The 13074-nt window shown below is 35.5% G+C and overlaps 1 protein-coding gene across 1 annotated transcript; it reads right to left on the reverse strand.

Annotated features, from left to right (window-relative positions):
- Positions 1–326: 326 nt before the first annotated feature.
- Positions 327–11757, reverse strand: LOC100863448 (sodium-dependent neutral amino acid transporter B(0)AT3). The gene is made up of 14 exons (XM_003692936.4): positions 11709–11757; positions 9523–9861; positions 9209–9404; positions 9016–9131; positions 8820–8927; positions 8590–8673; positions 8345–8506; positions 8097–8207; positions 7792–7993; positions 7499–7701; positions 7213–7414; positions 6965–7124; positions 6610–6873; positions 327–5808 (listed from the first exon to the last, which is right to left on the reverse strand). The coding sequence occupies exons 2-14, from the start codon at positions 9706–9708 to the stop codon at positions 5613–5615; spliced, it is 2190 nt and encodes a 729-aa protein (XP_003692984.2). The 5' UTR covers positions 9709–9861; positions 11709–11757; the 3' UTR covers positions 327–5612.
- Between the last annotated feature and the right edge of the window lie 1317 nt (positions 11758–13074).

Below are 13074 nucleotides of genomic sequence, written 5' to 3' on the forward strand. Positions count from 1 at the left end.
CATAGAATAACATTTTTTACTTGAAAAGAAATTTCAATCTATCAAATTTGTCTGCGGTATGAAAGTAAATTTCTTGTCGAAATTCGTGTGAATCTTGTTTAAAGTGATATCGATTCTTTGAAAATTAACATCAAAAATTGCATGCGAATGATATCCAGGTATTTCGAAGAAAGATTTTCTTCATTTCTTCTTCGAATGTATAATTGAAAAATATTCTCGTAAAATAAATTTCTAACGATCATAGAAACAATCCAATTTTTTTTTTTTTTTTCCTCTTGAGAAAGAAAAAGAAAAGAAGGATATCGAGAAATGATAAGAAATGCACGTTTACGCCGCGGTATTTATTTTAACATTCAACTGACAACAATATATATATGTACAGTTTTACGTATACGTAATATCAGTGTATATATATTCATTATATTTATATATAATTGTAACATTAGCTACCGTCCCCCGCACACCGTCCTTTTATGTCTTATTCATTATTGCGCAAGCTACATCGAAATTATGGTTGCCTTACGTTTGTTACGATGTGTCATCGATAAAACTCGAATAAACGCGAATCGTCGGTGAAATCTTCGCTTCGATCTCTTTCCAATAAATATCTTTTTTTTTTTTTTTTCTTTCGATTCGCTTAAATCGCGTTTAAATCGCGGCTTAAGTATGGATGGAAATGACCTTCTCGTTCATACGCGTTCTGAACCGAATACAGGGCAAAAAAATAATAATAAAAAAAAAAAGTAATAACAATAAAACGATATTCAAGTCAGAGTTGGTATGAAAATATGCGAAACTTAACGAACGAATACTATATCGATATTACATTCTTAGCTAATCTTTGATCAAACACGCGATCATTTCTAGATACGTTATTATTGATACGTTTCATCGATACTCTTTGTTCGCTCCACCGATGTGAAATATATTTTTCTTGATCCTCGAACGGATGGCAAGCGGAAAATTAACGTAGAAAGTGCGCTGAAGAATTCGTTTATTTTTAAAAAAAAATTTTTCCTCCCTTAATTATTGTCCATTAATTATTGTCTTGTTAGGATGCAAGTGATATTCGTTGCATTTTTATATATGCGTTTCAGTTAAATATCATTTATTATTAAGTTGGATAACTAGGCTGCGGATTTTTATGCGAATACATATTTTTCATATTACGAAGAAGAAATGTTTTTGATATTCTTCTTTGACGATTAAAAATTAAGCAAAGTATCTTTAAATGCGAGCAATCATTACGTGGTTCATCTTAAAAGTCGATTAAAAGCGTATTAACATTAAGAAAAAATTGAACCGTTATAATTGCAAAAGTAATGACTTCCGATCAACGAGTAAACGATCGTTAGAGGCGCGAAACCTTATCATTTAAAATATTTTTTGATTCATCTCGATACGACTTCCGGTTCCCAAGATATCATCGTGTAAAGAAAAGGATGTTTTTCAATCATTTGCCTTAAACTTGACTAAACCCTATTAAAATTAAGAAAAATTCGAATTGCAATATCTTCGAAGATAATCTCTTCCGGTTAATGAACCAACGATGATTAGAAACGTAAAACCTTATCATTTAAAACACTTTTTGATTCATCTCGATACGAGTTCCGGTTCCCAAGATATCATCGTGCAAAGAGCAAGGTATTTTTCAATCATTTATCTTAAACCCGATTAAACCTTATTAAAATTAAGGAAACTTTGGATTGCTATAACTTGGAAGATAATTCCTTCCCATCAACGAGCAAACGATCGTTAGAAACGAGAAATCTTGCTCTTTAAAACTCTTTTTCGTTTATCTCGATACAACTTCCGGTTGCCAAGATATCATCGTGTAAAGAAGAGGATAATTTTTAATCGTTTATCTCCGTTACCGTCGAATCTCTCGCTCACACTTTCTCTTGCTAACCTATCCTAACCTCCAAACAAGTGGCAGATCGAATTGTTGGAAACCGTAGTATACGAATCGTGGAAGAATAATGAAAACTTTGAATGCTCGTGTCTCGGCAACCGACTGAGATATCGGGATAAAAGAAAAAGCGATTTAAATGATACGATCTCTTCTATTCTTCGACTATGTTTTACGTGTATAATATATTTTTCTTTGTTTCTATTCGGATAAAAATCCACAGTATAGTCATTTACACTATACGTTCACGTTATAATTTAAATCGTTAAACGATTGTCAACTCGGTGCGTACCTTAATCGTTCGAGGCTCAAGAATAATTACGTTACGGGGAAACAAGAAATTATATTATATTCGAATGAATTTTATCCGAGATTTGTACGTTTCGCAGTTTGGGAGGGAAATGTTCACGAAACATACATGATAGTGAAAGAAACGTTTGTACTATTCATTGCAACGGCGATTCATCATGTTTCACGCGGCAACTCCTTGTCCCGCAAGTTATTGTCTGTTTTTTAAAAGACACTTCAACAATTATTTACAATCGAGCTACTGTATAATATAATACGGATAATTAATATAATATACGAGTACAATTAAATCACTAAATCGGGATTCGGGAGCAACATAATTAATCCTCAGTGTAACTGTTATTAAATCGATCTTACAAGGATCTTAACAAGTTATTATCAACGATATTTCCCTTTATAATATATTCACTTCGTATTAAATCACTCTTATATATAGTTTTATAGTTTAGCACCTTGTCGAGAATAAACAAGAGAAACGATCTACTGCGAATGTAAATATTCCTCCCCTTTAGTGTGAAACTAAACGCGTGTGCGATTCTATTGCGTGCGTATTTGTCGAAGACCAAGGAATTAATATCTTTTCTCTCGATGGTAAAACCTAGTTTTCCTCTACCTATGAATATTTTCATGTCCCCTTTTTTTTTCTTTTTTTCTTTTTTCCCTCTCGAATCTCGTTTTGTTGAATCATCCTCGCGAGATCTCGTGCGATTCGTTAAAAAGATTCGTTTAGAGTGACCATACCCCATAAAGCGCGCGTACAAAATAGAGAGATTCGAAGTACAAATAGACACGATTGGAGAGTATCTCGCTAATTGCTCTAATCTCTGCTAAGAAACGATTCCCCTTTTCGAAGGAATAGATCAATTACATTTCTCTCTTCTTTCTTGTGAATCTTCGTGACATTGCGCAACGTTCATCGCGAAGAATTTACATCGCGTTCAATGACACGTTCAAATATATACAAAAATCTATAAAATGCATATAATAGATGAGAGAAAGAGAGAGAAAAATATCTATAAAACAAACTACGTCATCACGATTGTTGAAAGTATGAGACAGATCTTTTTGTTCCAATTTCAAAGAAAAATTTGCATAAACACGGTATAAAGATTAAAGTGTTTTAATTTTTTTTTCTTCTTTATTTTCTTTTACCTTTAATTTCAAATTCTTTCACAGTGTAAAATTTCTCTAAAAAATCCTCTTGTTTTCGCGATGTAAAATACGATTATATATATATGTGTGTGTGTATAAAAAAAAAAAAAAAAAAGAAATGCAAAGAATGGAAGAACGATATAAAAAATATCGACGATTCAAGAAAATGGATCAGAGATCAGAAAAATAAATACGATATTCTCTATTCCTTCGATCTAAGCGACAATCCTCCTCCTCGATTTTCGTAGGCCTCGGTGAATGTGCAATAATGTTTAATAGTGCATACGTCTTATTGTCGAATTATTTCTCGTCTCGATTAAAATTAATTTTCGATTTCGTCGAATCTCATTATTATTGTCGTACACGACCCTCGACCGAGTCTTAAAAAAAAAAAAAAAATTTCTTATTGTCTGTTATAACAACGTTTATGCAACGTCGAACAAGATCGAGCGTCGCAATTTTTTTTTATTTTTTTATTTTTATTTTTTTCCCCCCCTTTATCGACGCGATTCCTCCTCCTTTTTTTTTTTTTTTTTACTTTTTTTTACTCGATATCGATATATATATTTGGCTCGTTCACCATCGAATTTTTCCTCCTCCTCCCCTTCTCTTATTCGCCCTTACTTATTTTTTATTCTCTCTCCGTTCCTTAGAAATAAATTCTATAAATTCGACACGTGAGATATGTTTTGTACATGTTATGTATAGCTAAAGTAATAATTGATATTCGATTTAATTTAATAAGAGAGCTAGAGGGATGGAGCTAATTCAACTATTCGAATGCATCACACTTGATCACATCGTTTTGCGAAACGAGATCATTGATATGATTCTTGATCGGATTGCTCCTTCTTCTCTCTTTTTTTTCTTTTTTTTCTCTTTTTGTTTTTTTTTTTCGGATATGTTGTTAAAATTTTTACGTTCGGAAACAATCGATCGGAATTTTTTAGTTAGATCTTTGTATAATATTGTAATTTCGCAACGATAAGAGCACAATCAGGAGAATCAATCTGGTGGTAATCTAAAAGTATAATTAAAAAAAAAAAAAAAAAAAGTAAAAGAATAATAATAATAAAGTAGAAAATAAAAAGTAAGGAGTAAAATTCGGGATCGTCCCCATTTTTTTTTTCTTCTTTTTTTTTTTTTTTTTTTTCTTTTTCTTTTTCCCTTTACGGCCATTGGACGGCTCCTACATCTAATCTTACGTTTCTCACGTTTATCTGCAATTTTTGCTAAGCGGTAAAAGTTTTTTATTTCGAGCCTAAACTTTAACTTATTTAAGTTATCCTATTTTTATCATGATCGTCTGCAAATCTGTGGTTGCAGAGTTTTCAACTTCTCTTTTAAGAATGTACGTCTGTAAATTGCTAAAATGACGCGTTATATGCTAGATAGTCTTTGAATACACGACACATCTCCTAATAATAAATCATACGGGAACGTAATTTTCGATATATTCATGTATAATTTCCCTTTTTGCATTCCTTCTTGCGTACTTTCCTCTTCGCTTTCCTCTTTCCTTATTTAAATTTCTCTCTAACATTATCACAATGTATAAAAGATAAAATTTCGAAAGCTTTTTCACGCAAAGTATTCATCACGAATCGAATAAATGTGATAAAATATATCTCGACAAACACATCGAGATGCATCGTATATCTTCGCAAGCGAAGAAACTGTAAGTTTGCCTCGAAAGTAAGAACTTGCAGTTCCTTATTTTTTTTTTTTTTTTTTTTTTTTTACGTTTACTTACACCGTCATATTCGTTTCTCTCGCGAAACGTTACTCGCTGAAAACGCTTCCGCTCTTCCAATCCGATATTGACATCCGCGTATTGTATCGTTAAATGATTCAAAGACTCGAAAAACAGCAGAGAAAGAAAGATCACGTCTGAAAGAAAAGATGAAACAAACAATTATCTCCCTCTCCCTTCTTCGTAATTCAATTCAAAATTCTCCCTTAAATAACACACGCGTAGATCGAATTATACAAACGTCAGTATTTTCGAGTAATTGACACGATGTACCCTTCTAAAGTATATATATATATATATATATTATATGCTCTGTGAAAAGAAGAGAATGTGAGGAATGTGAAAGGAAGAACGAGAGATGCGAGGTCCGGCATGGTTTAAACGGATTGCCAACTGTCCACGCCTCGACACGGAGTAAAAAAATGCTGTTGCTCGGCCTATGAACCATTTGAACGCGCGTTAATCGAGGGGGCGAGAGGATGACCATTCCTAGGTGAGATCCTCGTCGTCGTCGCTGGGGCCACCGGTCGGGCAACACAGCCCCTCCGAGCCGTCGCTCCTTATGCAGAACAGCAACGTTTCCGCCGACGTCACCTCGTGGGGCACTATCCCGTGAAATTCTTTCAGATCGGCAGCGGGGAACCACGCTTTCTCGTTGTCCTCGATTATCAGTACTCCGAAAAGTCTGTTGACAATTGCGAAAACGAGAGAGAGAAAAAAAGATTAGAGTCGTTGCAGGAGATGGAAATCGAGAGAATAGAGAAAATAGAATACCACGGATCTTGCGAAATTTGAGTGTAAAATTGAGGATTTTGGTAGTAAAGGAGAAGTTGAGAAAAATTATACGTTCATATTGTCTGAATCTAAAATTGGAACAATGAAAAAGTTGAAATATGGAATATTAAAATAGAAAAATTATACATGCATATTGTGAAATTTAAGTTTAAAATTGAGAATTTAGTGATAAAGAAGAAGTTTGAAAAATTATACATTCATCTTGTTTGAATCTATAATTGGGAAACAGACGAAGATTGAAAAATGCGAATTATTAAGATTAAGAGAATCTAAGTATATGAATCTTGTGAAACTTGGTCTAAAATTGATCTCGGTGAAAAAGATTAAAAAAATTAAACATGCATCTTATAAAATTTGAGTCTTATAAAATTGAAAATGGTAAAAAAGAAGTAAAAAAAGATATATATATACATGCATCTCGTGAAGTTTGAATCTAAAACTGAGCAAAAGATGGCGAATTATTATAATAGAAAATGCAAAGTTGAATCGATGATAGAAAAAATTAAATACGATTCTACGAAGAATAGAAAAATGATATTAATCTTGTAAAATACGAAAATCTTAACTCGACCTATGACTGATACAAGAATAAAGATAAAAAGGAAAATTCGAGATGATAGAAAAATAGAAAAATTTCTTTTCAAAATTTATAAAATTGATAACAAAGAGAAGAAGAAGAAGAAGAAGTTACCTGCAAATTGCAACGGCGGGAATCCAAAGAACGGAGGCGAGGATAAGGACACCGATGAGGCCCAACGCCCAAACAGGCCACTCGTGTTTCTCCGTAATACCCTTGCTGGCAACCCAAGCTGGATAACCACTCCCATCCACGATGATTTCCACGATCGATGCGATTAAGATGCTCAGCATAGCCATCGGGCTCAAGTACTTCCAACAGATCAGCCAATAAAGGCCTGGACGGTTGCCAGTCATCAGTTCGATATCATCCGCGAATCTACGGAACAAAAGAATTCGTTCAACCACCCTATCGAAACGAATATCGTGTCGAAATTTACGTATCGATCCAATTAATCACGTTTCCATACCTTTTCAAACCGTACACGTACGACACCGCGATACATTCGAAGAACGCGATGATCAACAGGGGAAAGTTGCCGCTGAAATTGTCGAATAACACGAAAACGTAGCTGCCAGCCCCGTGGGCGAACGCCATCGAGATCGCGCAGCAAAGCAAGCAAATGCCACCTAGTTGCATGATAAAACGAAACGACCTGTTGTTTATTCTTATTATTATTATTTTGCTCATTTTGAGAACACGAATATCACTATAAACCTGTGAGAATTTCTTTGCGCAAGTTTGGGAACAGCTTCATGTCAACGATACTCGTAACCACCCCTTCCAGTGTGCCGAATTGAGAATCGATCCCCAGGGTGAACAACATGAGGAAGAATAACACGGACCAGAATTGAGCCCCGGGAAATTGATTGATCGCTTCCGTGAATATGATAAACGCCAGGCCAGTCCCCGATGCTGACTGAAATCGATAAGGAGGACGAGGAAAATTAAAGTAGAATTCGATGGAAATTACATATAAATATATAACGAAATAATGACTTACGTTGTCCAATTCTTTCTCGAGATCGCATTCGGGCAATTCCGGCATGATCAAACTGTCCAACGTCCCGTTTCCCGTGGTGACGTTCAAAAGTGTACCAGTCGCTGGTATTTCATCGGGTATTTTATCCAATTGGCCGAATATGTTGAACAGGGTTGCATTCCTTTCGGTCAAACAGTGCTCGTACACCATGGTAGCTTTGAAACCTGTAATTTTCTACTTGTAATTGACGCGTCTCTCTCGAAATTACACGCTTATATATATATAATTATTCGATTGTTTCAACCAATAATTACCAATAATAGAAAACACAACAATCCCGGCAAACATGGAAGTGAAACAGTTCGTTAAACTGACCATTATCGCGTCTCGATAGCAATTGTTGTTCACAGGGTTGTAAGAGGAGAACGCGATTAAACCGCCGAACGCCAAACCAAGGGAAAAGAATATCTGCGTGCCAGCCTCCAGCCACACCACTGGGTCGGTTAATTTCCACCACTTGAACAAATCGAAGAATGTAATCTTACTTTTATTTCGCGTGAAAAGGAAAAAGGAGAATCGACTTTGCACCCAATTGATCAATTTGGAAAATTGGATTCACCTTTGGGGTGAAAAGGTGACGCAGGCCGTCGGACATCCCTGTCAGAGTGACGCCACGAAAGAAGAAAATGATCAAAACGATGTATGGAAATGTGGCGGTCACGTACACGACCTATAAAAAACATTTCAAATTTATAAAGTTGCTCTTTGGAACAAAAAGAAAAAAAAAAAAAAAAAAAAAAGGAAAAAACTTTCGATCTCACTCACGCGATATTTGCGAACGATAAGTTGAACACTTTAAAAGAATACCTTCCCTGATGAAGCGATTCCCTTGATCATGCACATGTAGACCAGGATCCAGGCGATCACCAGAGCCAAAGCGATCTTCCAATTGAATATTTCTGGGCTGTTTATGTCCTCGGATATCATCAAAGTTGTCCGATACCAGAAGTATTGCGTGGGACTGCTTATCTGGAGAGACGAGCACCGGTTAATACAGCGATCGTCCAAATTCAACTTGAACAAGTTAATTAATTCGAATTTTTCGATCCTACCACACACTCCGATTCGGGTGCGTACGATCCATTTTGGAAATACACGTTCGGGCACTCGGCCCACGGTAGCTTCGATTGAAAACTCTGCAACATAATTTTATTTCTTTCGCCTGTTTCTATCTTTTTATTTTGTCGAAAGAAATTTATCTTTATGGAAATTAAAGGGATTCCTTTCGAAACGAACGAAAAAAAAAAAAAAAAAGTAACAAATAAAATAGAATAATACTCACTTGAACGAAGTAAAATAGGCACCAAGCGATAATAGTGTTGTAATAGAGAGCTACGTTGAAAGATACTACGGCGCTGCTCACGCCTATACCACCCATGTACGGAGAAACCTGTTAGAAAAACACGATGTGATCGGTCGGATTATAAACGGATCTATTTTGACGGAATGTCGCGTTGTATACGTTGTGCAACAATCACCTGATTCCATACACCGATAGCGCCCTTCCGTAATCTCTGGCCAATTGCCAATTCCAGATAGAATATGGGGATACCCTCGATGGCCAGCATTACGAAGTATGGGATCAAAAATGCTCCTGTTACAACAGAGAGGGAGGAAAAGAAGAAAAGAAGAAAATTCACAGAAGTTGGAAAAGTAGAAGAAGGGACCCACCTCCGCCGTTCTTTTGAGCGAGATACGGGAATCTCCACACGTTTCCAAGGCCAACGGCGTATCCGACAGTTGCTAATAGAAAAGTAAGCTTACTATCCCAATTTTCTCTTTCATCTTCGCCCGCTTCCGGCCGAAAAATCGCTTTTCCCTCGTTGCTCCCGAGCTTGCTACCCCCACCCTCGTTCCCCGCTTTGTTCTGCAACGAAAAATGAAACATTCAACGCCAAATTACCCAGTTTCATTGTAATATCGTGCAATTTAATTACACGCAAGTGAATTATATATCAAAAAGATAGCAGTTAGATTTTTATTACCTTCATGTTAGGACTGGAGTCCTCAAAGGCTGCGTTCGTGGCCCCATAATTGGCAGTGGTGTTAGTCTTTCTATTGTCCACCACTAATCTACCTCTCATCTCCTTCATTTCAAGTTTGTCGACACTTTTCTGGGGCTTTAAATCGCGCGAGCTTTGCCGGCGGACGAGATGTGCCGTGTTCGCCATCCTTTCTTTCTTCCTTTCTTCCTCTCTTTCTTTCTGTCTGTTGTGCGACCACGGTTTCCTTTCTCTCTCTCTCTCTCTCTCTCTTTCTTTCTTTCTTTCTTTTTCTTTTCGAAAGATCAAACAGAAATACCACGCGCGCCTATGGACTCCATCCTGTTGGAAGTAAAGAAATCTTGATTACGTAATCGTTAATTATTCGAACGTGTTAAATAATAAATATTTATTAAAAAAAAAAAAAAAAAAAAAAAAACAGAGTTGAATGATGAAGAGCTGAGAATAATGAGAAAATCTTTCTCTTTTAACGAAAGAGAAGAGTTTGGAAGGAAATATAAAATACGAAATTTTAAGGATTTACATAGAATTAAATATGGATCGTATCATATTTAATAAAATCATTTACGCGATTTAAAATTAAACTTTGAATTTTATTCAATTAATTTTAAATTTGATTGATAATTAATTGGCAAAGCTATTTAAAGCTCTGGCCGTAATAAAGCATAACGATGCAATTTTGAAATTTTATTTAATTAATAATAAATTGAATCGATGATTGATATTTATAATTCCGTATAATGAAGAAGCGATGTATTTTATTTGTATAAGCTCGATAATAAAATTTTATTCGCTGAAAAGTTTCTATTCCGATGCATGATTGTTACGAAGATCGATCGCGAAGAATCGTTCAAAAAAGAAGAAAAGTAAGTAAATATTTTTAAAACGTCGTATCATTTGATTCGCAATTTCATTGAGCACGAGCTTCTCGAAGCCAATTTTGAAGTCACGTTTGCAAGGATACGCTCCATAAATTTCGTACACGTTACCTTCGAAATTTCTATTTATCTTGTTCACAATTTTCTCGAATAAAACAATTGTTCTTTTGAAAATTTTTTCACCTTCGATACTCAACAATTACATTTATTACGATAATTCCTTCGATCCATTTTTTCCATCTTTTACACCACGACTACCTTTATATCTCTAAAATTTTTTTAATCAATAAAAAATATAAAGTTTTTCTTCGATGAACGTTTGTCGTTACATAACACCGAATATCGAAATTGGAATGAAAGGAATCGAGGTAAACAACGACGTATAATAAAAAACGACTTGTACACGCGCGTATTCCCTCGTTCTCCCTTAATTAAACAATCTTTTCAAGAGAAAACCACTCGACAGAAATGTCTTTGCGATTCTTTCCCAAAGAGCCTAGTAGTACACATCGTTTTTTTCATCGATAGCCGATGAACACGAGAGAAAGATGTTTGCCTTTCCGCTTTACCATGGCCCTGACCTCGTATACGAGGGATCTTGACAGTCAATTACCAGTCACTAAATATTCAATTGGTCACAGAGAATTGGCCTCTTCGTTTAAGAAGATGTTTACCCAATCATCGATTTTATCCACGATCGAGTATCGTCATCAGATTTTGTCCGAATTTTATGAATAAATATAGTAGCGAGGAAGGGAGGACACGTTGTGGAGAAGCATCCTTGCACCAGTATTTTTATTCCTTCCTATTCTCATCGTTCGATGAATATCGAAATGAAAACTTTCTCTCTAATAAGATATTCCGATAACATATAAGGGCGGCAATTTTACACGAGTGACATGACACTATATAACTATCGTTCCCATTGACGTCACGGGCGAACCAGTGACATTTTTCGTCCCACGTTCGTAAATGAAAACGAATCCCCGTAACGAATAATCTTCCGAAATAAATAATCCGCATTTTATCCCAATACAAACATTTTTATCTCGATCGAGAAAATGCCACTCGTAGATCCAGTAGATTCGAAAAGAAACGCACGATATTCCGATTTCCTTTCACTCTTTCTCTTCGAGCCCGTTGATTTTTTCATTTTTACGCGGCAATACTTGGACGTAATACTCGCACGATGCGTGAATCCATTTGTCGGAAAATTATTGTTGGGAAGAGGGGGGAGGGAGAAAAATTGTGCCGTCCGTGTGGTGATAACGTTTCAAATTCGCCACTAACCTGTTGGGGTGAAAGAAAGAAAAGCGCGAGGGCCTCCTTATGGCTCGAGGAGCAGTTAGCTACTGTGGCACCCTCTACTACGATGGTAACTTTTGAAATCACGATATCCAACGGAATCAATAGCGAGCGCCGGCGCCCCAATGCCTCCGTGTCCTACAGACCGGAATATGCGTGGACCCTTTTTTGCCCGAGAGATTGGTCGATGATGATCGGTGAACCGATCGCAACGAGGCGAAATAAACGTTGTCGTGGCCAATCCGAGCCGCCATTCGAATAGGTGAAACGCGGGACCCTGATTAATATTGAATAATTCAAAGTCGATATGTTATGAAAAAGAATTATGGAAACATCGTTTTCGAAATTTGGAAATAATTAAATTCAACGATGATTCATGATAGATTTCGTATATATGCGTGTGTGTGTGTGTATTAGGTTTATCCGATAGAATTGTATTCGCATGTGTGTAATTCTGGAATTCCGGATTGAAGATTAAACAGAAGCGTTTGACCTTTACGAAAAAGGAATCGATAACGAGTAACACGTATTTTTATATTCTATGTACGATGGAAAGTGTCGAAATGCGTGACACGCGTTAAGAAAAAAGAAAAAAATTACTATCGACATTCTTCATTTAAAAGTGTCGAAAGGAATTACGCTTTGGTAAGTGGTTGTTCCCTTCGATTACTTGATGTTCGCGTTATGGATAAATAATGGGAGAGAAGGGTGAACGTAATGCAATCACAGTTAATATCGTTTCGAGTTAACGCTCGTTTCAATTAAAATTAATACAATTTTCGTTTCGATGGATAGATGGAAAGAGTTTTCGTTTAATATTTGTTTTGTCAATATTGAGAAAAATTTAAACGAGCATTCTATTTCACTTTTCTTTTATTATATCTTTCTACAGAATGGATTTAAATACATGTGAATTGCATTCGTATGAACACGATGAATGGAACGAATAGTTATTCGTGTTTTTTAGATTAGAATTTAAATTTTTCATTTCAATAATGGCTGTTTTAGAAATTATTGATTACAACACAAGGAATGTCGTAATATCTTTTCGTTACCGTCACTCGCAGAAATTACAAACAAAAAAAACTTGTTCGTTGTTTCAGTAGACAAACTCGGCCATTAATCGGCCAAGTTGAATATGCTGCCTATGCGTGTGCCAGTGTATACGATGATTTAAACTACTTGTATTGATATCCATTTTCTCGTTGTATAATAAAAAAAATAGCTATTAATATTGTTGAATTTTTTTTTAAATTATAAAAATGCATAAAATAAAATAATATTTAAAAATGAATTCGATAGATTTATGGTTTTAGGTATTGAAATTTTATAAAGAGGAAAATAAAGAAGA

Source organism: Apis florea, unplaced genomic scaffold (genome assembly GCF_048593485.1).
Source record: "Apis florea isolate Af1SG1 unplaced genomic scaffold, ASM4859348v1 contig_3170_pilon, whole genome shotgun sequence".
NCBI classification, from domain to species: domain Eukaryota; kingdom Metazoa; phylum Arthropoda; class Insecta; order Hymenoptera; family Apidae; genus Apis; species Apis florea.

Excerpts from the sequence above, each read along its gene's own strand:
- LOC100863448 (XM_003692936.4), bottom strand. The coding sequence starts at position 9,708 with ATGGCGAACACGGCACATCTCGTCCGCCGGCAAAGCTCGCGCGATTTA. Across the intron at positions 9,405-9,522 it reads ACTCCAGTCCTAACATGAAG|AACAAAGCGGGGAACGAGGG; the intron begins GTAATAAAAATC and ends TTTTCGTTGCAG. Across the intron at positions 7,702-7,791 it reads TGTTGTGTTTTCTATTATTG|GTTTCAAAGCTACCATGGTG; the intron begins GTAATTATTGGT and ends AGAAAATTACAG.